Source organism: Carassius carassius, chromosome 24, assembly GCF_963082965.1.
Source record: "Carassius carassius chromosome 24, fCarCar2.1, whole genome shotgun sequence".
Lineage (NCBI taxonomy): Eukaryota > Metazoa > Chordata > Actinopteri > Cypriniformes > Cyprinidae > Carassius > Carassius carassius.
Window position 1 is genome coordinate 1,785,515 of NC_081778.1, and position 21,645 is coordinate 1,807,159.

Consider the following 21,645-nt stretch of genomic DNA (forward strand, 5'->3'; position numbering starts at 1 on the left):
CAGATATCACAAATGTAACTTTAACTGACATAGCTTTTTGTCCTCTAGTTGGCGAGAGGAAAGAGAAGTCGAGTCTTCCATCTGTATCCAAGATGACAAATGCAGCAACAAAAAGCTCCCAGATTACCGCTTCTAAACCATCCCAGGTTTTGGCAACTCCCACAAAGACGGTGTCTGGGTCATCAACCAGTCAAACACCTCCTGCAAACACCACAACCATCACCACAACACCTGTACCTGCCCCTGTTGTTAGTCCCTCCCCCCTGCAGGTGAACTTGGCCAATGTAGATCTGGGCAAGATCAGCTCTATTCTGAGCTCTATCTCCAATGCAATGAAGACCACTGGTGAGTTTCCTATTTGCAGAGTACAACAGACAGTTTCCGGAAGTAAAAATACCATTTGAGTATGTTGTTTTTATGTTTAGAATGATAAAAACCTTCTCATTCTTTGTCAATTTTCACCCTACTGTACTAAAAGCCAAGGCCGCTGAAAGAGTTTGAGAAGAGTTGTAGGTCATAACAGTGGTTTTTTTTTTTTTTTTTTTTCAAAAAAATGCCTAGGTGTCAGCCCTGTGTCCCGTCCTTCCCCTGGCACACCTACTACACCATCCAGCCACGCCTCCTCCTCCAAAGCCCCTCCTTTGACCCCTGGCAGCATTCCCTCATCCAATCCTCTGGCCAGTATCTTGTCCAAAGTGGATTTCTCCCCCGAGAACATTCTGAATGTTCTCACAAAAACACAGACTCACAGCCCCAACCTCCAGGGTAGGACTCATTACTTGTAGACTATTGATTTCTAATATGTTTGTCAAGAAGGGGGAACCTGTTTGAATCAGTAATTTATTTTAATATTTATTAAATTTCTATCTTGCAGGTTTGTCTTCTCTCCTTTCATCAGCGCGTTCAGGCACTCTCACTACTCCAGACCCTGTTCCATCTTCACCTGCCTCTTCAGCTGTCACCACAACTGCAGCAACCTCCACCACAACCACCCCAACGACACCGAAGGCCCTAAAGACCACGGGCAACAATTTCAAGCGAGAAACTGAGCGAGAGAAAGGGAGAGAGTGGGAGAAGGTGAAAGAGAGGGAAAGAGAGAAGGAAAGAGAACAAGACAAAAAAGAGAGAGAGAAAGAAATTGAGACCGAGGCTGTGGTAATGCCCAGCCTGGAGTCTAAGATCAATAGTTTCCTTCAGGGGAATCCTGGTTTCAGTGCTCTCGGACTTGGCTTAGACGACGTAGGCAGCAATAGCCCTCTCCTTGTTGGTGGAGACAACCTAGATGGCACCCCTGTCCGAGATGAGAGTGGTAGCACACCCACCCAAGATGAAATTATGGACTCACCCCATGTACTCAGTGAGCCTCAAAGTGCAGATCTGTCTGGAGGTCATAATCTTTCACCTACAGCCTATCACAGTGACCCCTGGGATGCCGTGATCACTCCACGAGAGGCTCTGGGAGAAAACGAGCAGAAAGACAGGGATTACCGCACACCACCACCCTCACGACTTGCCGCCTTAAGCCCAAGTGCGACTAAACCAGTCAAGGCCATGAGTAAAGCCAAAGAGGAAGAAGGGCTGAAGAGAAAAGTACCAGGTTTGAAAGTTCCATCAGCTGCCATGGTGCAGGATCATAAGATAAAGGCAAAGATGGATGGAGAGGGAGAGAAAAGTGCATGCTCCCGCAAGCCAAGTGGAGGATCTGACGATGGGATGAAAGACAAGGAAAGGAAAGCTTCAGCTGACAATGGAGACCACTACCACCGCATTGAGACTGTTGTTTCTTCATCCTCCAGTGAGGGAGCCCCAATCGAAACCCTTGATTATGGTAACCGCATCCAGACGGTGGAAAGCATCCGTGTGGTTGGAAGAGTCCTTAGAAGAGGGAGCAGTGCTGGTTCTAGAGTGGGTGGGGCCTGGTATGAAGAGGAGGAGTTTATGGAAGCTCCACCTCCACACCACCCTGGTAGTCGAGGCCATGAGAATTCTGAGGAGTTGGGAATGGTCCCCCCTCTTCCTCCTCCTCCTCTTCCAGCTCACCTTCCACCCCCTTCACAGTATCCTCCTCCACCCTATGCAAAAGAAGACCCCACACGACCTTCTCATGTCATTCCTCAACACCATCCTCCCCCTCCATTTTTTCCCTCTTCCATTCCTCCAGTCCAACCCCCACTTCCTCCCATCCCTCAAACCACACATCCTTCCAGAGACTTCCCCCTCACCTCAAACACCACTGTTATGGTTGGTGGTGTCCTTGTATCGATAGACCGAGTCCTACCCTATCCACCTGCCAACCTCCATCCAGATGGAGCAGGGCATGGAGGTAGCGGGGGCAGTGCCCCTCCTAGAGGCAGCAAACCCCAACTCCCTTCATTGTTGGGAGATCCCCCACGCCCAGGCACAGTGAAAGAGCAGTTTGTCTTGCGTCACACCCCACCTCTTCATCGTCCTGGGACCCCGGGAGTTCCTCCACCCCTCCTGGGCAGAATTCGAGAAGGCCCCATTCCCACACCACCATCACCATCTACCCCAACCACACCTACTCCTCCATCCCCAGCCGGGGAAACCCATCCCCATTTGTCTATTCCCAACCGCCTACCCATCAATAACCCAAATCAGAGACCCCGCCGTCCTTCTTCCCCTCTGCCCCTCCTCCAATTACCAAACCAGCATCACTTGCTCCGTTCCCCACAGTTTCCCAGAGGATCCCTGCCCCTCCCACCCCCCTCCCTTAACCGTGAACCCCTCCTACCTGGGACAAAGCGTCCCGCTGGTAGTTTTGGCGGTGGGTCTTTCAACCCACCCAAAAGACCGTTCTTGCCCCCTCGTTATTAGCATCTTAGGATGAGTGCTAAATGCTCTGTACAACCTGAAATAGGCAGTGTAGCAAGCTAGCATCACCTGCGAATCGCAGCGTGAGACTTATTCTGCATGTAAATACACATGCACTGATATGTCATGCCCCAGAACAGCCACGTTACAGCACTACTCTTCTCAGTGAAAGAGAAGTTTTCAGATACTCTGGAGATGAACTAGGAGGAGGAGAATGTGGAAATCCAGAAACATCCATGGAATATGAAAGAAGGCAAAAGGTGGTTATCCTGTTCAATTGGTGTAATGTGAGGGAGTGGTTATGGAGTGTGTGTGTGTGTGTGTGTGTGTGTGTGAGAGAGAGAGAGAGAGAGAGAGAGAGAGAGAGAGAGAGAGAGAGATATGGATGACTTGTAAGTAGATGCGCAGATTATTTCTTTCCTTCCAGTAACTCTTCCTTCACTTCTCCACCCTATAACACTTGCTTTTCTCATTTTTCCCATGTAAATACTTGTTCTTGCTGTTGACAGGATCCGTATTACTGCTTTTTTGTCTGTTAACCTCTGTTACTCTTTCACTTTGAGCACAAAACCAGTGGATTTCAACTGTGTTTTATTCCGGAGTGATTAAATTATTGACAAAGATGTAATGCTAGGCAACCATGATGGCTTGTAGTGATCCTTAAGCTCCATAAAGCTAAAATACAGCATCTTTATAAACCTTCACCAAGATGTGAAGATTTTGGCTCGCATTGCATATAAGCTAACCAAGTGTTCAAGGCATAACTACTCGGTAGTTTTTGAGTGCTTTTCAAGAGCTCCTTTGCGTGTTTTTTTTTTCTTCTTCATAGAGTTCTTACATGTATTCTGATTAATAAAAGCATTTTGTGGAGAAATATTATTGAAAGGAAGGAGACTGTTCTTTACAGGGGGTTTCATACTTTGTTCAAGAACAAATGTACCTGGATTCTTTTGTTATTTTGTTTTTACTTAAAAAGAGTTCTGTTCTCTCCTTTAAGTCGTATAACTTGATGTTCAAGCTTGAATACACAACTCTGAATTTTAGGTTCAAATGAAAGTAGAGGAAATAATTAGTTTGGTTTATTTTACATTTGCCACTGAATCTGAAATGTTAATCTTTTAAATCAGTTCTTTGTCTCTAGGATTTAGGATTGACAGATAGTTTAACACTTAGTCATATACACAATTGAAATGTGTGAGTTTCTGTCTTTGTTTTCTAGAATTTCAGAATGTGATGTCACATGCATTGTTCGTAAAACTAAATCAAATAGTACATCCTTTCACAACAAAGTTGATCTGCTTTAAAAAAAAAAAAAAAAAGTTTGTCCACTTAAATGTGAATATAATCTGTACATCGTTGTAGTTTTCATGTATTGTGTAAGAAAAACAATAGTTAAAAATCTTTCCTTTAAGTGCAGAAATGTTGAATATTTAAGGAGCGTGGTTTGGTGTCTTCATTTGGACATTTGCATTCATTGTAAAGTGTTTAACACAAGGAGTATTCCAAAGAACCTACACACTTATTTAACAGTATTTGCAGTGCCAGCTTTTTGCACATCAGCCTGTTATGTACAAGCACTGGAATTCAGAATGAATCTGCAGGATGCTTAAATGCAGTGAGTCTTCAAGTGTGACAGAAATGTGAAACTGTGAGCCACTCCTTCAGTTAGATCAACTTCTATATGTTTTGTACCAGCTGCACCACAGCTTTACTTCTCAGTGTTGCGGTAAAATCTGGTTTCATTCAGTCATATCAAAGGTGCAGATAGCTGTCTGGATAGACTGGTTAATCAAACTAATTTACAGCACTATTCTCAGAAAACAACACCTTGAAGTGCTTAATTGTACTACTTTCAAACAGGGACCATAATGACTTTTATCAAAATTTCAATTCATTTTCTTTTTGAATACAGAGTTTGTTTTTCTATTGGTAAATGCAGACTTGAGTTTTGTGGCCCTACAGTAATGATATTGATGATTGATGGTAAGGTCTGTATGAAGAAAATGATCAAACGGCAGATTTAAACAACTGCGTTAACCTCTCCAAATTTTTCTTTTGCATTTATATCCTTGACACTTACCCTTCCAGAGGTTGAACGACATATTGTGCTGTTATAGTGTATTCTTATTCACTAAAAGGTAATGTGTCAGACATCTGCACACATATCCAGCTAAGCATCATCAGGTGTCATGTCAATTGGAGGAGATCCTCATTTTCACTTTGACATCCTTAATGATCACTGAAATTGTATGTGCGACCAAACATTGTCACAGTATTGTATAGTATATTTAATGTCACTGATGATGATCAGTGATTACTTGATTGTGGGGTTCTTATCTGAAAAAAAAAACGTGCACTTGTTGAATTTGGCCTAGTTTTGTAAATTTATCAATCCTACGACAGGGAAGGGTCACTCATTTCCCCAATGTTAGCCTTTTCGATGACCAGTAGATCATGCATATATAAAACACTCTCTGTACACTTTCAGATTCACATTTATATTTAAAGGTGCATACTAATGCCTAAAAGTAACAGAAAGTACCTTTGAAAACGTTCCACCCCAGTGACAGCTTTTGTACCCTTTTATATATTTCTCTGAGAGTGTACCTACAAGTTTACTCTGTGTTTGCACAGAACTAAAGACAGCTAATGATGAAGGACTTTGATGCAATACATTGCAAACAGAAACCAAAACCAGATCTACACATTTGGTTATTTGAAATTGAGATGGAGCTGTGTCTGAAACACACTTAACATGTAAATGCTTGTATCTATATTGTGGAACAATGTCCTTCAGGAGACAGCACTCACTAGTGCACTAGTTTGCCAAACAGACACTTACAAAGTGTTTTGCATGTCTCTCTATCATCCTGTAGAAACAGGGCGGTGTAGTGAATGCATGTGTGAAGACTCATCAGATCAGGCGACTGGAGACACAAGGGATGGAGCAGAAGAGTTTAACTTCAGCTTGTTCCTTTAGTATATTATTTTGCTTTGGTTCGACATAGATATAGTGTTGCGTTCATAAACCTACACCGTTGTCTGTTTTTCGGTCCTCCTTGAAATCCGTGTGTTTTGATGTGGCGTGTGTTCATGCAGGAGAATGCTATCAGTTCATGTGTTTTCTTACGTACTGAGCGGACGCTCGTGACGCACGTCTGGCTTCGCTTCTCATTGGTTGTTGCGCACTCAGAGCCCGCCCTCGTTCGAATTCTTCCACGAATCGGGTTTCTTTCTCTGTGATGCTGTAGTATTTCCGGGAAAATGGCGGCCCGCTGAGAGAGGGCATCTTCTGGTGTTTTGGAGGATAAATGATGATCCGTAGCTTTGTGTGAAATGTTCGCGGCTGTGTTCGGGAGGCGACGCGTCTGTCAGGCGGCGCTCCGCGGCAGCAGAAGCTACGGGAAGGTGTGCAGGACCGTCACTCACAGTGTCGTCTTAGGCTGTCTTTGAGAATGGGCTCAACGGAGCTTCTGTAAAATAACAGTTTTGGATAAATTTTTAACTAGAACATTTTGTGTGTGTGCATGCATTTTAATTGTTTTTGTTGTATTTATGCAAATGTATTTTTAATTTATTGCATATTTATTCTTTGCTGCATATATATAAAGCTTTCTGTGAAGACTGGTGTAGTGTAAATTGTACTAGTACAGTGTGGATTAATGTCAGACCACAATCTAAAATGCATTAATTTTAATCTTAGGCAGAAAAAAACGCATCTAATTCAAAGTAATGTTGTAAGAAATGTGGCATCTCTTCCATTGGAGCTGAAGATGCTCTTCTGAATCATTATGAGAACATGATCATCAGGTTTAGTGCAGTGCTGCTCTCATTAAAGCCAAGGACCACATTCAAATTGAATTTTTTTTTTTTTTTACTTTACATTTTTAGTATTTGTTAATGTGATTAAAGCAGCATATTTTCAGTATGCCATTGATACCAAGTCATTCAGTTCTGTGATCTTGAAGTATTGCTTTCGTACAGGCCTTTTTTTATTTTTCAAGGTGTGGTGTGATTGAATGCCTACAGAACTCCAGTGGTTTATCTTCAGCCTTTCCCCTCCCTCGCATTTCCTTGTGAAGTCGTTGTTGCTCAGTGACTGATTACATGTTTCTCTGTCTGTTCCAGCTGCATGCGTCTGCCTGTCAGACCGAGCGCTTGAGGATCTTCCAGTCTCTCTGTGATCGGCATGTGACTGGAGCTGCTGAGGAGCACACAGCATCGAGACCGGATCTGACCATCCGATTGGCTGATGGCAGGACGGTCAAAGGGTCAGCTGGTGTGACCTCACCATTACAGATCGCCAAGAGTGAACGGTAAATATAAGACACAGACTCACGCCTCTTGATTTTAGATCAGTGACTGTCAACCCTTTTGACCTCAAAGATCTCACAATGTCCAGAATTATTTTCAATGCCCATATATATATTAAAGGAGTCTTATGACGTTGCTTGAAAGAACATTAGTTGCTGTATGAAATGTTTGTGGTTTAAGGTTAAAAAAAAACATTATTTTCCACATAATGTACAGTATTGTTGCTCCTCTATGCCCCTCCTTTCTGAAACGCATCAATATTTACAAGGCTACGATCATCTGATTGGCTGAATACCTCAAGTGTAAATGTTATGCCCCTCACCATACTGTGATGTGTGTCCCAGCACAATGAGACGAAACCAATAAAACACATTACAAATTAGGCTTTTGTGGCATTCAGTGGGGACATAATTACTGACGTAAAGATAAAACCATGTCCGCATTTGTGATCAGAGAAATGACAAACATCAAGCCTACTTTACACTGCTCAAAACTAGCATTTCAATCATCAGTGGCAAATCCTTTACATATAAAACATGTACTTACAGTCTGTGAGTCAGAAGCACCAGACTGTCCCTGCAAAGTTGTAATTGCAGAAAGTTACTCCTTCCTTCTTTGTGTGAACATCTGGGCAGTGTTATGCAAATCTTCCAACATCGTGACACAGACATGTGGGGCGTGTTTAAATGAGCCGTTTTGGGGGCGTGGTTTACTCTTAACTTTGATAAAGAATATCTCTCTGGATTTGAGACTTTAGTCTTTGCAACTTTACAGATCTTCTTTATGCACCAAAAGCTTGTAACACTCCAAAGAGAAAGTAACCCCTTTAAATATTATATTAAATGTGATTATTTTAAAATAAATGAATTAATATTAGTCATTAGTGTATTAGTATATTCATTTGAATAATTTTAAGTTATCCTAAATTTGGTAAGGCCCCCAGATTAGGAAAAAAAAAATTATTAAATCGAAAATAATAATATATATATTTTTTTAAATCCTGTTTTCATTGTTTTCACTCATTGCTAGTATATTTCACAGATAATTAAGTAAATCCTACACCTATATTACATTTTTATTTTCATTTTTTTTGTTGTTGTTTTTTTTTTTTTTTTAAGTGCTGATTTAGACTGTTACTAACTGTTGGTTCTGCCATAATTTGTGTGTGTGTGTGTGTGTGTGTGTGTGTGTGTGTGTGTGTGTGTGTGTGTGTGTGTGTGTGTTCAGTGTTAAAGGGGCAGTGGCAGGCAGAGTGAACGGAGCGCTGTGGGATCTGAGTCGTCCTCTGCTGGAGGACTGTGAACTGCAGCTGCTGGGCTTTGACTCGCTGGAGGGGAGACAGGTGCCAGCTTTTGAGTCTCAAAGGGTTAACTTTTCAAAAAAATGTCTGCGTAATATTTCGCCTTAAAAACGTGAATGTCAAATAATGATAGTTGATGCTGAAGTTGAATATTATGATGTTGTTATTGTTGTTTAGTTTTATTTAATTGATTTGAAGTGTGATCTGCTGTGATTGACGTGTGTGTGTGTGTGTGTGTGTGTGTGTGTGTGTGTGTGTGTGTGTAGGTGGTGTGGCGCACCGGAGCGTGTGTGTTAGCGAGTGTGATGGAGAATCTCTTCAGCGCTCGTGTGTGTCGAGAGGGAGTCTCTGACACAGGCCTGTACTGTGATTACCAGCTCCAAGACAAGTAAACTCTGTCTGTTCCCTTCCCAGCCCCTGATGAGAACCAGTAGATCACTGGACTTTATTTGAGATGCATGAAACGAAGAAGTGAAACCTAAAGCTGTGTGTGTGTGTGTGTCGTAGTGCTCTCTCTCTGTTGGACGTGGAGCAGAGGTGTAAGCAGATGGCATCTGGGAAGATTCCCCTCATCAAGCTCGAGGTCACGGTACAGGACCTGAAAGAGCTCTTCCAGGTCAGCCTGTCCTCTAGCTTTTGACCTTTACAGTGTACTTCAGTTGTCCTTACACTTCCACGTGTACATACAAAGTGAGAAAAGATTGAGAGAAACTCACTTTAATCTAGAGTTGCACGATTTGGGGGAGTCTCTAAAAAAATAGTTGTGATTTACAACCCGAATTCCGGAAAAGTTGGGACGTTTTTTAAATTTTAATAAAATGAAAACTAAAAGACTTTCAAATCACATGAGCCAATATTTTATTCACAATAGAACATAGATAACATAGCAAATGTTTAAACTGAGAAAGTTTACAATTTTATGCACAAAATGAGCTCATTTCAATTTTGATTTCTTCTACAGGTCTCAAAATAGTTGGGACGGGGCATGTTTACCATGGTGTAGCATCTCCTTTTCTTTTCAAAACAGTTTGAAGACGTCTGGGCATTGAGGCTATGAGTTGCTGGAGTTTTGCTGTTGGAATTTGGTCCCATTCTTGCCTTATATAGATTTCCAGCTGCTGAAGAGTTCGTGGTCGTCTTTGACGTATTTTTCGTATAATGATGCGCCAAATGTTCTCTATAGGTGAAAGATCTGGACTGCAGGCAGGCCAGGTTAGCACCCGGACTCTTCTACGACGAAGCCATGCTGTTGTTATAGCTGCAGTATGTGGTTTTGCATTGTCCTGCTGAAATAAACAAGGCCTTCCCTGAAATAGACGTTGTTTGGAGGGAAGCATATGTTGCTCTAAAACCTTTATATACCTTTCAGCATTCACAGAGCCTTCCAAAACATGCAAGCTGCCCATACCGTATGCACTTATGCACCCCCATACCATCAGAGATGCTGGCTTTTGAACTGAACGCTGATAACATGCTGGAAGGTCTCCCTCCTCTTTAGCCTGGAGGACACGGCGTCCGTGATTTCCAACAAGAATGTCAAATTTGGACTCGTCTGACCATAAAACACTATTCCACTTTGAAATAGTCCATTTTAAATGAGCCTTGGCCCACAGGACACGACGGCGCTTCTGGACCATGTTCACATATGGCTTCCTTTTTGCATGATAGAGCTTTAGTTGGCATCTGCTGATGGCACGGCGGATTGTGTTTACCGACAGTGGTTTCTGAAAGTATTCCTGGGCCCATTTAGTAATGTCATTGACACAATCATGCCGATGAGTGATGCAGTGTCGTCTGAGAGCCCGAAGACCACGGGCATCCAATAAAGGTCTCCGGCCTTGTCCCTTACGCACAGAGATTTCTCCAGTTTCTCTGAATCTTTTGATGATGTTATGCACTGTAGATGATGAGATTTGCAAAGCCTTTGCAATTTGACGTTGAGGAACATTGTTTTTAAAGTTTTCCACAATTTTTTTACGCAGTCTTTCACAGATTGGAGAACCTCTGCCCATCTTTACTTCTGAGAGACTCTGCTTCTCTAAGACAAAGCTTTTATAGCTAATCATGTTACAAACCTGATATCAATTAACTTAATTAATCACTAGATGTTCTCCCAGCTGAATCTTTTCAAAACTGCTTGCTTTTTTAGCCATTTGTTGCCCCCGTGCCAACTTTTTTGAGACCTGTAGCAGGCATTACATTTTAAATGAGCTAATTAAGTGGATAAAAGTGTAAGATTTCTCAGTTTAAACATTTGCTACGTTATCTATGTTCTATTGTGAATAAAATATTGGCTCATGTGATTTGAAATTCCTTTAGTTTTCATTTTATTAAAATTTAAAAAACGTCCCAACTTTTCCGGAATTCGGGTTGTATGATTTAAAAGAAGTGTGCTGTACAATTTGTGTTTCTTGTGTTCTGTTCAGTGTTTAACACACAGACTTTACTTGGTTCAATGCATGAAATGGTAAAACAAATGTTTAAATGTTCATTTTAAGATATCTTATATTTTGGGGATGGAAAAACCATCATTTAATTAAAAAAAAAAAAAAAAAAAAAAGTGGTGCTTCAGAGTGATTCTCACTCAATGGATCACACACATTTCTGGAAAGCGATTGCTTATAAACCTGAGTTGATGAATTATGACTGTCTACTGTATGACTGTTATATGTATAATATGATTTAGACAGTTGTAAAAATGCATATTTTATCTCTCATCTGAAGGATCAGCCTGCAATAGTATAGATATTTCAAAAAGAGAGTCCCTATGTATCTCGTCCTTGTTTATAATTGCCACACTTTGTTTTTTGATGGGTGGGGTCATTATTGGTGTTTTGATTACACAATAAATTGTATTTAATTTCCAAATGAACTGATAGTAAACCATTGTAGTTTCTGGCTGGGATGTTTCCCCGCAGGAAGAAAAGACTAGGAAAGCATGAGATAAAACTAAAGCTGATTATATTCATAAGCTGGTGAGAAGGATTCCTAAATGAAGGATGTTTGAAAAACTCTACAGCATTTTCGGTTCATTTGACGATCTGTAGATGAATACACATTTGATTCGTCTGTGTGTGTGTGTGTGTGTGTGTGTTGGTAGGATGATGCTGTCAGGCTGCGGCTGGCTGAAGAGCAGATGATGGGAGACACACTCAGTGTCTACAGGTCTGAAGTCTCTCATTGTCCTGCTGGAGCTGATGGAGTGTGTTTGGTGTCTGATGTGTGTGTGTGTTTCTCTCTCAGGTGTGGAGACAGTGTGGGTGTGTGTTCAGGTGTTGTTCTGCCACACACGGGCTTCCTGAAGGCCTTTAAGATGCTCCAGGTAACTCTCACTCTCCGTGTGTTTGAGCTTGACTAGCATGACAGAGCACACTCGATCCCACTCTTCTGTTGCTATAGGAACAGTGTTCGCTCTGTTGTTATAGGAACAGTGTTTGCTCTGTTGTTATAGGAACAGTGTTCGCTCTGTTGTTATAGGAACAGTGTTTGCTCTGTTGTTATAGGAACAGTGTTCGCTCTGTTGTTATAGGAACAGTGTTTGCTCTGTTGTTATAGGAACAGTGTTTGCTCTGTTGTTATAGGAACAGTGTTCGCTCTGTTGTTATAGGAACAGTGTTTGCTCTGTTGTTATAGGAACAGTGTTCGCTCTGTTGTTATAGGAACAGTGTTTGCTCTGTTGTTATAGGAATAGCAGTTTCCTGCTGATATTAATATCTCTTGCTCTTCCTGTTTCACACTTTCCCTTCTCTTTCCACAAGCTGTCCTTCTCTCTTTAGGATTGTGACACGGGACTTAGTTCAGTTTTATTTATGGAACATTTTGTTTCCAGGCCTCTTGTTTCCTAGGTTTTTTATTTTTATCATTTTTTTTGTTACCCTAAACACACACTGAAATGTTGAAATAAGTTTTTTTTTTTTTAGATTAATAGAATAGAACAGAATTGAAATAATTTCTAACATTATAAAAGTCTTTCCTGTCACTTTTGATCAATTTAATGCATCCTTGCTGAATAAAAGTAATGTATTGCAGTAGTCTCAGCAGCAGCTCGGACTGTGTCCAGATCAGACTCCTCTGTCTCATCATGAACTCTTCTACACTGTCCGTCTCTCTCTCAGGTGTCTCCTGTAACTCTGTCCGGCTCAACAGAGGCGTCAGCTATCCTCCGAATGATCGGCGTGGCCTTTCCAGGAGAGCGAGAGCGAGAGGAATGGGAGAGAGAACAGGAGGAGGCCAGAAAGAGAGACCACAGGAGGATCGGGAAGGTGAGAGCCAGATGTGACAGCAGGAACATACAGATAGTCTCGATTCATGAACAGGACCATTCTCATCCTGCATTTGAACAATGACATTTGCTTTTGCATGACGTTACATCCCTGCCGCTGTGTGTCAGTATGAGCCCGAGCACAGTTCAGTGTGTTGTATGATCTCTCCAGCTGGCTCTGATGTTGTTCTTGTCTCAGACGCAGGAGCTCTTCTTCTTTCATGATGTCAGTCCTGGCAGCTGTTTCTTCATGCCTAAAGGAGCTCATATATACAACACACTCACTGACTTTATAAAGGTATGAACTCCATCCACGTCAGCACAGTTTCACCCTCACACACATGTCCATGTCCCACTTTCAGCAGTAATGGTGTCTTTAGGGCGGTTGAAGTGAGCTCTAAGAAGGGTGTAGGTCATCGTTCACTCTGCAGTGGCCAAAGACATACTGCACCACTTAAAAATGTGGACGTGCTTGCCTTAAATTGTTTTTCATAATCTTAACCCCGTAAGCCTACTGTATTATATTTAATACACAAATTACTAAGGTTTCTAAATGATCTACATGATCAAAAATTTGCTGTCACGCACACAATCTACTCCATGCCTTCTGTCGTCTGATTCACAACTTTCTAGAAAAATCATGCTAAAATATGAGTCTTAAATCTGATCCTCAGGATCTTTAGAGGACCGTTTATAAAACCGTTTAGAAAAGTGAATTCTGCCGGTATTCAGACAGTCTCATGCATACAGATACAGAATTTGTGCTAGAATCGCCTATGCGATTTGTTGTTGTTGAAATTTCTAATCGTAAACACAACCATGTTGAAGCACGCAGTAAATGTTTTGCGTTATGGCAGTCCACTCTGCTTATTGTTTTTCGAGAATGTTGCACTCCTGTTTGTCATTGTGCACGAAACTTCATGCCAATAAATCATCAGAAATATTGGTCTTTACATTCGTCCTGCCTGTTGTCCGTGGATTTACCTATATTTGGTGTTATTTGCTGTATAAAATGCATCTAGACATGCAATCGATTACAATCGATTCAATGAACACTTAAAAAGTAAACGGTCTCTCATTTGTAGGTTGCATTGATACATAGACCTACCTACCGACCCTTTTTTATTTATTTTTTTTACTGTTACTGCAAACCAAAATATTTTTAAGGATGGCCTGAGGATTGTCAAGCAAAATCAATTCAAGAATTTGGGTGAACTTCACAAGGAATGGACTGAGGCTGGGGTCAAGGCATCAAGAGCCACCACACACAGACATGTCAAGGAATTTGGCAGTTGTCATATTCCTCTTGTTAAGCCACTCCTGAACCACAGACAACGTCAGAGACATCTTACCTGGGCTAGGAGAAGAAGAACTGGACTGTTGCCCAGTGGTCCAAAGTCCTCTTTTCAGATGAGAGCAAGTTTTGTATTTCATTTGGAAACCAAGGTCCTATAGTCTGGAGGAAGGGTGGAGAAGCTCATAGCTCAAGTCCAGTGTTGAGTTTCCACAGTTTGTGATGATTTGGGGTGCAATGTCATCTGCTGGTGTTGGTCCATTGTGTTTTTTGAAAACCAAAGTCACTGAACCCGTTTACCAAGAAATCTTGGAAAACTTCATGCTTCCTTCTCTTGACCATCTTTTTGAAGATCCTGATTTCATTTTCTAGCAGGATTTGGCACCTGCCCACACTGGAAAAAGCACCAAAAGTTGGTTAAATGACCATGGTGTTGGTGTGTTGACTGGCCAGCAAACTCACCAGACCTGAACCCCAGAGAGAATCCATGGGCTATTGTCAAGAGGAAGATGAGAAACAAGAGACCAAACAATGCAGATGAGCTGAAGGCCACTGTCAAAGAAACCTGGGCTTCCATACCAACTCAGCAGTGCCACTAACTGATCACCTCCATGACATGCCGAACTGAGGCAGTAATTAAAGCAGAAGGAGCCCCTACCAAGTATTGAGTACATGTACAGTAAATGAGCATACTTTCCAGAAGGCCAACAATTCACTAAATTATTATTTTTTTTATTTCTTATGTAGTTTTCTAATTTGTTGAGATGAATTGGTGGGTTTTTGTTAAATATGAGCCAAAATTATCACAATTAAAAGAACCAAAGACTTGAACTACAGTCTGTGTTTTTTTTTGTTTGTTTTTTCAGGCCTAAAAGTTTCTGCATGCATATTGTTACAACATTTTTTTTTATCATGGAGGGCACTCATAATGGCTCATGTAATTCTAATGTGAGCACTTCCTCTTCCTGTCAGAGTGAGTACCGGAGGCGGGGCTTCAGCGAGGTCGTGACCCCTACGCTGTACAGCAGGTCTCTGTGGGAGCGATCGGGTCACTGGGAGCATTACAGTGAGAACATGTTCACGGTGACCTGTGAGCCACACACCTTCGCTCTCAAACCCATGAACTGTCCCGCACACTGGTCAGTGCTCCTCTACGCTGATTCTGTCCAACTGTCCAGACACCGATCTGTCTTTCTCTGACAAACAGCCAAGATTCAGAAATCTGACCTAACCTCCAAACTCATATCGTTATAAGCAGGTGTGAGGGAGAGATGTTGTGCTTGGTTTTGAATATGGTATGAATAGGCTTTTATTCAGTTTATTCATACACTACCATTCAAATGTTTGAGTCCGTAAGACTTTCTATTCATCTGTGAATCCTGTAAAATAAAATGTATCACAGTTTCCACAAAATTTCCACAAGATTTCTGAAGATCATGTGACACTGAAGACTGGAGGAATGATGCTGAAAATACAGCTGCACATCACAGAAATACATTTCTGTTTAACAGAGATTCACACAGAAAACAGCTGTTGTAAATTTCAATAATATTGAACTATTTTTTGATCAAATAAATACAATGAGACAGATGTGACATGATTTCTTCATGTTCCTCCTGTGTCCTCTGTTCAGTGTGATGTTCGAGCAGCGTGTTCGTTCGTGGCGAGAGCTTCCTATCCGCTGGGCAGATTTTGGCGCGCTGCACCGTAACGAGCACTCGGGGGCGCTGGGGGGGCTAACCAGAGTCCGCCGCTTCTGCCAGGACGACGCACACATCTTCTGCACACCTGAGCAGGTACAGCTTCACAGCTTTGGGTTCACTGTTACAAACGCATCGAGGGTGTAATAGAGTCAGTCGTGCAGAACTCTTACACAGCACCTATCTGTTCATAACGGTTTAGGAGAACTTGACCTCAGAGCAAAAGAGCAAATAGTTTCAGACCAAGCAGAGGCATGTGTCAGGGCTCATCAGTTACTGGCCAGTGTCATATTACATAATTAATATTTGTGAGAAAAACGTTTCCTTTAATAGTAGTAATATGAAGTGTAGGGATATTTTACTTGGATCTGAGCGAGTCTGAATGAGTTTCTTGTTTGAGTTCTCTGTAAGCGTTAGATGTTTAGTAATAATTGGCCTCCTTATGGTTGGCGTTCTTCTAGTTAGCTAAACTCAATTGCTGCAAAGTGTTCTGGGAGTGTTGTGCTTTTTTCAGGAATTTTTAACATAATGAGTGCTTCAAATCAGAAAAAGATAAGGTCACCAGTGTAACCCTCACTGACATAATCAAATCACACATAGATAAACTACTGAATAAAAGCTCAGTGACAGTCGTGTGTCTTCTAATGCCATTAACACAAACTTAGTTAGTTAACTAGTCACCCTTGGTTTCCATGTGTATTTCCAGAAGTGAAGTATGTTAATTTTCCCTCCCTTGAGGAGCCTCACACAAGCTCTTTGTTCGTCATATCAAACAGTGTTTCTGTGTGCGTTTGTGCAGCTCTGTTCTTGTGTCAGTGTTTATACTGTGTCTTTCATACACAGCCTTTAGTTGTTTATCCGCTGCTGTCTCTTCAGCTGGAGGAGGAGATCACGGCGTGTTTGGACTTCGTGAGAAGCGTGTATCGTGTCTTCGGTTTCTCCTTTCACTGTCTCCTCTCCACGCGGCCCGTGCCCTGTCTGGGAGAGCCCGCCCTCTGGGACACTGCAGAGCAGGTACACCTGTCTGTCACACCTGTCATTCAGTCACAGCTCAGTCACACCACACCTGTCAAGTCACGTCACAGCTGTCAGTCTGTCATGCACACCTGTCTGTCACACCTGTGACCACCGCCCACCGACACTGTTAATTTAGTGTTGTTTATAAACTATTATTTTTTTATATTTTCACTATTCATTTAAATTTTATTAATTAGTTTTATTACATTTTACTAAATTTGAGTAATTCTGTACTTGTGTCTTATATATATATATATATATATATATATATATATATATATATATATATATATATATATATATATATATATATATATATAAAATGTTAGGGGTGGGCAATATCTCGATATTTAAAATATATCGAGATATTTTTAAACACGATATGGATTTTGACATATCGTATATATCGATATATTGTTTATATTTAATTCTGATTCCGCCACTTTGTGGCAATACAAACGAGACCGCGATAAATAAAAGATGGTAACAAGAAATATGCCAACGGGTTCCTATTTCAAAGAGAGCGCGTGCAGAAGAGGAGTTACTGAGCTTGCTTGGTGGCGGAAAAGTAAACCGGACGCAACACAACAGCGTTGCGACAGGTTTAGTCTGTCTAGTGTCTATACAGGACATATGAACTCAGTGTCAGTAGCCTACATCACAGACCGGACGGGGATTTATCATGTCGTGTTGTGCTGCATCCAGTGTAGCATCACTGATTATAATCAGTATTTTGTCGCGCTGCGTTGCTCGCGTCCGTTAGACAGGGTGTATTTAACTTTCTTAATTAGGCTACTTTCTTGTAGCCTAAATAAGCATTATTTCTTTGATATTTATTTTAGTGTTTTGCAGGCGGCGTTCACTGACAGAAGTGCTCAAATAAACACAAACTGACGAGTTAAATAGGATGTGTTAGTTAGATGAGTGATTTCTAGACGTGCATACATATAAATATATCCTGTATATAATATATATAAAATATATTACGTGCATGCACAGTTTAAGTCAGCTTTAATCACCTTTTTTGGTAATTCCATGAATTAACTGACCACGACACTGCTTGCACATAGTTTATTTCGCAGTTTGATATGAAAGGATACGCACAAAGGAAGCGCGCACAGCCTTTGAGCACAGGACCGTCCGCGCTCGCCTAACTTGCACCTGATAATAAAGTGAAGTGGAGCGCGTGTCTGAAACGTCTCCTGTTCAGTCATTCTGCGACTGAATAAATTCACTTCTTGTCTGAGAAAAAGTGACAGAAGCAGCAGTTGTGAGTGGGTGGCCATCCCCGCCCCTACGTAAAATAATTTGAATACGTTAAACTGGAAAAAAATTATCGCCTTCGTTAACGAGCAAATTTTGACATTGTTTTATATATATATATATATATATATATATATATATATATATATATATATATTTATTTATTTATTTATTTATTTTCAAACACCGTGCCACCGGCGGTTGTTGGTCCATGACTACCGCGGTGGTAAAAATCAGCCACCATCACAGCCCTATATAAATATGTATGTATATATGTATAAGTAGACTTATATTACACACACGTCTATATGTGTGTATACTTATATAGCTTTATTTTTTTTTTGTATAAATTTTTAATACTTTAACGTAAACGTATGTATTTCAGTTAGTTACCAAGCCAAAATAGGTTTTATTTTTTTACATTTTTACTTTATTTTCTTGATTTAGAATTTGATAAAAATGTTTGGAAACAATTATTAAAAGTTGTATTTGTAGTTAACAAGCCCGCGTGTGGAAGCGTGTGCGAGGTGTTTGTGCTCCTGCAGTGCTGTGGAGAGTGTGAGATCTTGTCTGTACATGTACTCTTGTAGAGTTTGCTGCGAGGCGTAGATGTAGGGCAGGTCCGAACAGACGGGAAACGTGTCAGAGATTCATTGATGTTGATCAGGGTCACCGTGTGGAATAAAGCGAGCAGGTCAGGAGAGTCAGAGAAGGGAAACAAACAGCCAATCAGAGCCGAGTATGCAGTATATAAAGCACACTACAGGAGCTCTTCACCCAAAAATGATATTCTGAGGAATGTTAGAGACCAAACAGCTGATGGTAGACATTAAATACTGTGGATGTTAATAGTTGCTGTCAATATTTGGGTGAACTATCCCTTTAATGTACAACAGGCACAAGGCCTTTGCTTTATAAGGATGGATGTGGTTTCCAGGCCGGGTTTGTCTGGGGTCTTCTCTTAAACAAGGAAGCAGTAATCTCTCTCCTAGCGCTCTCTCCCTCAAACTAATGCTGCTTTCAGCTGCGCGTGTTTAGAGATTATTGAGTTAGATGTTTACAGCAGATTCTTCTATTAGTGTTTCCGGAGCCAGAGCATTCCCGGTGTTCCTGTGTAACCGTGTCTCTCTGGTGTTTGTCCCCGAGCAGCAGCTGGAGCGCAGTCTCAAGCGGTTTGAGGAGCGCTGGGAGCTGAATCCTGGAGACGGGGCCTTTTATGGACCAAAGGTGAAAGACGTCTTCTGGTCAGACACTGCATGAAAAATAACGATGGGCAATCCACATGGCTGTTTAACATGAACTAGTGAAGCCAAACAAGAAAAAATAAAGTACACTTACGATATTCACTTTCCCTTATACATTCATATAATTTTAAAACTTGCTGTTCAGATTGACATCCAGATCCGGGACGCTCTGGGCCGACAGCACCAGTGTGCCACCATCCAGCTGGACTTCCAGCTGCCCATCAGATTCAACCTGCAGTATTCTGGGTAAGATCTCTGTCAGAATAAAGAAATTATATCCATAATTATATCCATTAACTGCTAAGACCATTAAGATCTTAGTCATTTTCATGAAAATTAGGCACATTCCCCTAATCATGTGCATCCTGATATTTTACAATGACAGGATCTAGTAATTCCTGTTGCTCTCAAAGCTAATATAATTTACTAAAATTTTACAATGTTTTTTTTTGTTGTTGTTGTTTTTTTAATCAGCTTACTATATTTTCTGAAAAATAAGTTGCACCTGAAAAATTCCATTGTTCAGAGAAAAATACACATTAGTAGCATTGCTGTATAAGTCCCATTATTATTATTATTATTATTATTATTAAATTCAGTAAAATGGCATTAAGAAAACATTTACGGACATTATAGATGTGTTTTAGTTCCTCTCATTCCATAACAAAACCTTTCAATTTCACAGTTATTAATAGATATTGTTATAGTTCTATTGATATTTTGTATTAGTTTTTGTAGTTTGCTCTTTTTTTTGTAAAAAAAATTTTTGTCTTATTGTATTGCTATTTTTATTAGTTACTGTTTTTAATATGTCTGTATAGTTTTTTTTATTATTATTATGATTATTATTATTATTATTTTATTTTCATTTTAGTACAAATGAAACTAAATGAATTATAAATGTTGCTTTGGTGACTGGCTAAAAAATAAGTTTAAAGTTGTTTATTTCATTTAATGATCATTTTATTTCAAGTAACAATTTTTATGGTTTTAATTAAATAATAACCCTGTTTAGAACAGAACAGAAATTAAAAATACATGTATAAAAATTATACTGCCATTGATTATAAACGGTATATTGTTATAAATGGCAAGCCGAAACAAATTTATTTTAAGTGAAACTGAAACTAGAAATATGTTGTAGAAATAAACGCAGTCTCACGTCCCAGTCTCGTTCAGCACCAGAGCAGATGTGTGCGCTTGTGCATGTTTGCATCTGTGCGTGACGTTAATCTCATTACACAAGCCGCTTTGGAAAACAAGTCACAGCATGTTTTAGGTGATAAAAACAACACTTCTTCTGGAAAAATAGAGTAAATACGGTCTGGTTTTCATATTAGTGGTGCTTGTGATATGAGAGAACGAGGTGATTTGAGGTTTTATTTTTGGTGTCATGTGATTGAGCCGTGTGTGTGTGTGTGTGTCACAGGGCTGATGGACAGATGTACAGGCCGATCATGATCCACCGGGCCGTGCTGGGCTCCCTGGAGAGGATGATCGCTATCCTGGCCGAGAACTTCGGAGGGAAATGGTGTGTGTTTGTGAGTTCGGTGGGTGCTGGAATCGGTGAAGTACTAATGTTTTGTCTTCCTCAGGCCTTTCTGGTTGTCGCCAGCGCAGGTGATGGTGGTGCCTGTAGGGGGCAGCAGTGAGACGTACGGACAAGAGGTCAGAGGAAACACTACACTCTGGACAAACTTAGTTTATATGATTATAAACTGCTTATGGGTGTTTGATGCAGTCTGCTGTGGTTTAAGGTGGTCTGCAGACTGAGGGAAGCTGGATTCATGGCTGATATTGATGATGATCGTCGAAACACCTTAAATAAGAAAATCCGCTCGGCGCAGCTTGCACAGTACAATTATATATTCGGTAAGGATTCGTTATCATACTTTCAATTTAGAGAAATGCTTTCTTGTAGCCCAGTTTATTTGTGCAGTTGTGTGTGGTGCAGAAGTGACTCTTGACCTTTAAGGGTTTCATTGTTTCCTGCTGGTACACGTGTACTGGAGTCTCTCCTCTCTCTGTGTTTGTCACGCAGTGGTGGGAGAGAAAGAGTGTGCGAGCGGGACTGTGAGCGTGAGGACGAGAGCCGGGAAGCAGCTCGGCCAGATATCACTGCAGGAAGTGATGCGCTCGCTGACTGAACTCAGACAGACACGCAGCAATCAGGAGGAGTTTTAAACACTCAACGTGAGGACGAGATGCGAGTCTGAGCACACTTCACATGTGCTCCGATCCCTGTGGACACTTTCATCAGCAGTGACCTCTGACCCTCAAGTGCTGCCGCCGCAGGAGGGCTTTATTTATAATAAAACAGTCAAGTACTTTTATTATTCAGTGTCTCTGTTTCTCTATCAACGTACATATTCATTAAGGTCTGTGTTGTGTGGATCATTTACATTAACTAGGGAACACTC

At 40.9% G+C, this 21,645-nt stretch overlaps 2 protein-coding genes across 7 annotated transcripts in view; both read left to right on the forward strand.

The window, feature by feature from the left end:
• The window catches only part of LOC132102695 (regulation of nuclear pre-mRNA domain-containing protein 2-like), a 32,201-nt gene extending 28,313 nt beyond the window's left edge, over positions 1-3,888 (forward strand). Inside the window, exons 8-11 of one of the 5 annotated variants that reach the window (XM_059507297.1) lie at positions 49-345; positions 562-765; positions 875-3,138; positions 3,176-3,888. In XM_059507297.1, the coding sequence (XP_059363280.1) occupies positions 49-345; positions 562-765; positions 875-2,835 (2,462 nt within the window). In that variant the 3' untranslated portion in view covers positions 2,836-3,138; positions 3,176-3,888. Of the gene's footprint in view, positions 1-48; positions 346-561; positions 766-874; positions 3,139-3,169 lie in introns of all 5 variants that reach the window. The other 4 variants (XM_059507300.1, XM_059507296.1, XM_059507299.1 and 1 more) reach the window with 4 other exon arrangements.
• Positions 2,958-21,454, forward strand: tars2 (threonyl-tRNA synthetase 2, mitochondrial). Of its 2 annotated transcripts, none has more exons than XM_059507303.1 (18): positions 2,958-3,092; positions 6,961-7,148; positions 8,374-8,488; positions 8,713-8,834; positions 8,954-9,062; positions 11,547-11,611; positions 11,690-11,768; positions 12,562-12,708; positions 12,907-13,005; positions 14,974-15,140; positions 15,635-15,797; positions 16,578-16,715; positions 19,131-19,208; positions 19,371-19,471; positions 20,655-20,756; positions 20,821-20,893; positions 20,983-21,097; positions 21,267-21,454. In XM_059507303.1, exons 1-18 carry the CDS (start codon positions 3,069-3,071, stop codon positions 21,407-21,409), a joined length of 2,028 nt encoding a protein of 675 aa, XP_059363286.1. In that variant the 5' UTR covers positions 2,958-3,068; the 3' UTR covers positions 21,410-21,454. The 2 variants fall into 2 exon arrangements, with proteins under 2 accessions (XP_059363286.1, XP_059363285.1); XM_059507302.1 differs by lacking the exon at positions 2,958-3,092 and adding an exon at positions 5,753-6,240.
• Positions 21,455-21,645: the final 191 nt, after the last annotated feature.

What these genes read in the sequence shown, in the direction of transcription:
- tars2 (XM_059507302.1), top strand. Translation starts at nt 6,169, where the DNA reads ATGTTCGCGGCTGTGTTCGGGAGGCGACGCGTCTGTCAGGCGGCGCTC. An exon ending in ACCACAGGAGGATCGGGAAG is followed by an intron (nt 12,709 to 12,906) that starts GTGAGAGCCAGA and finishes TTCTTGTCTCAG; the next exon opens with ACGCAGGAGCTCTTCTTCTT. An exon ending in ATGAACTGTCCCGCACACTG is followed by an intron (nt 15,141 to 15,634) that starts GTCAGTGCTCCT and finishes TCCTCTGTTCAG; the next exon opens with TGTGATGTTCGAGCAGCGTG.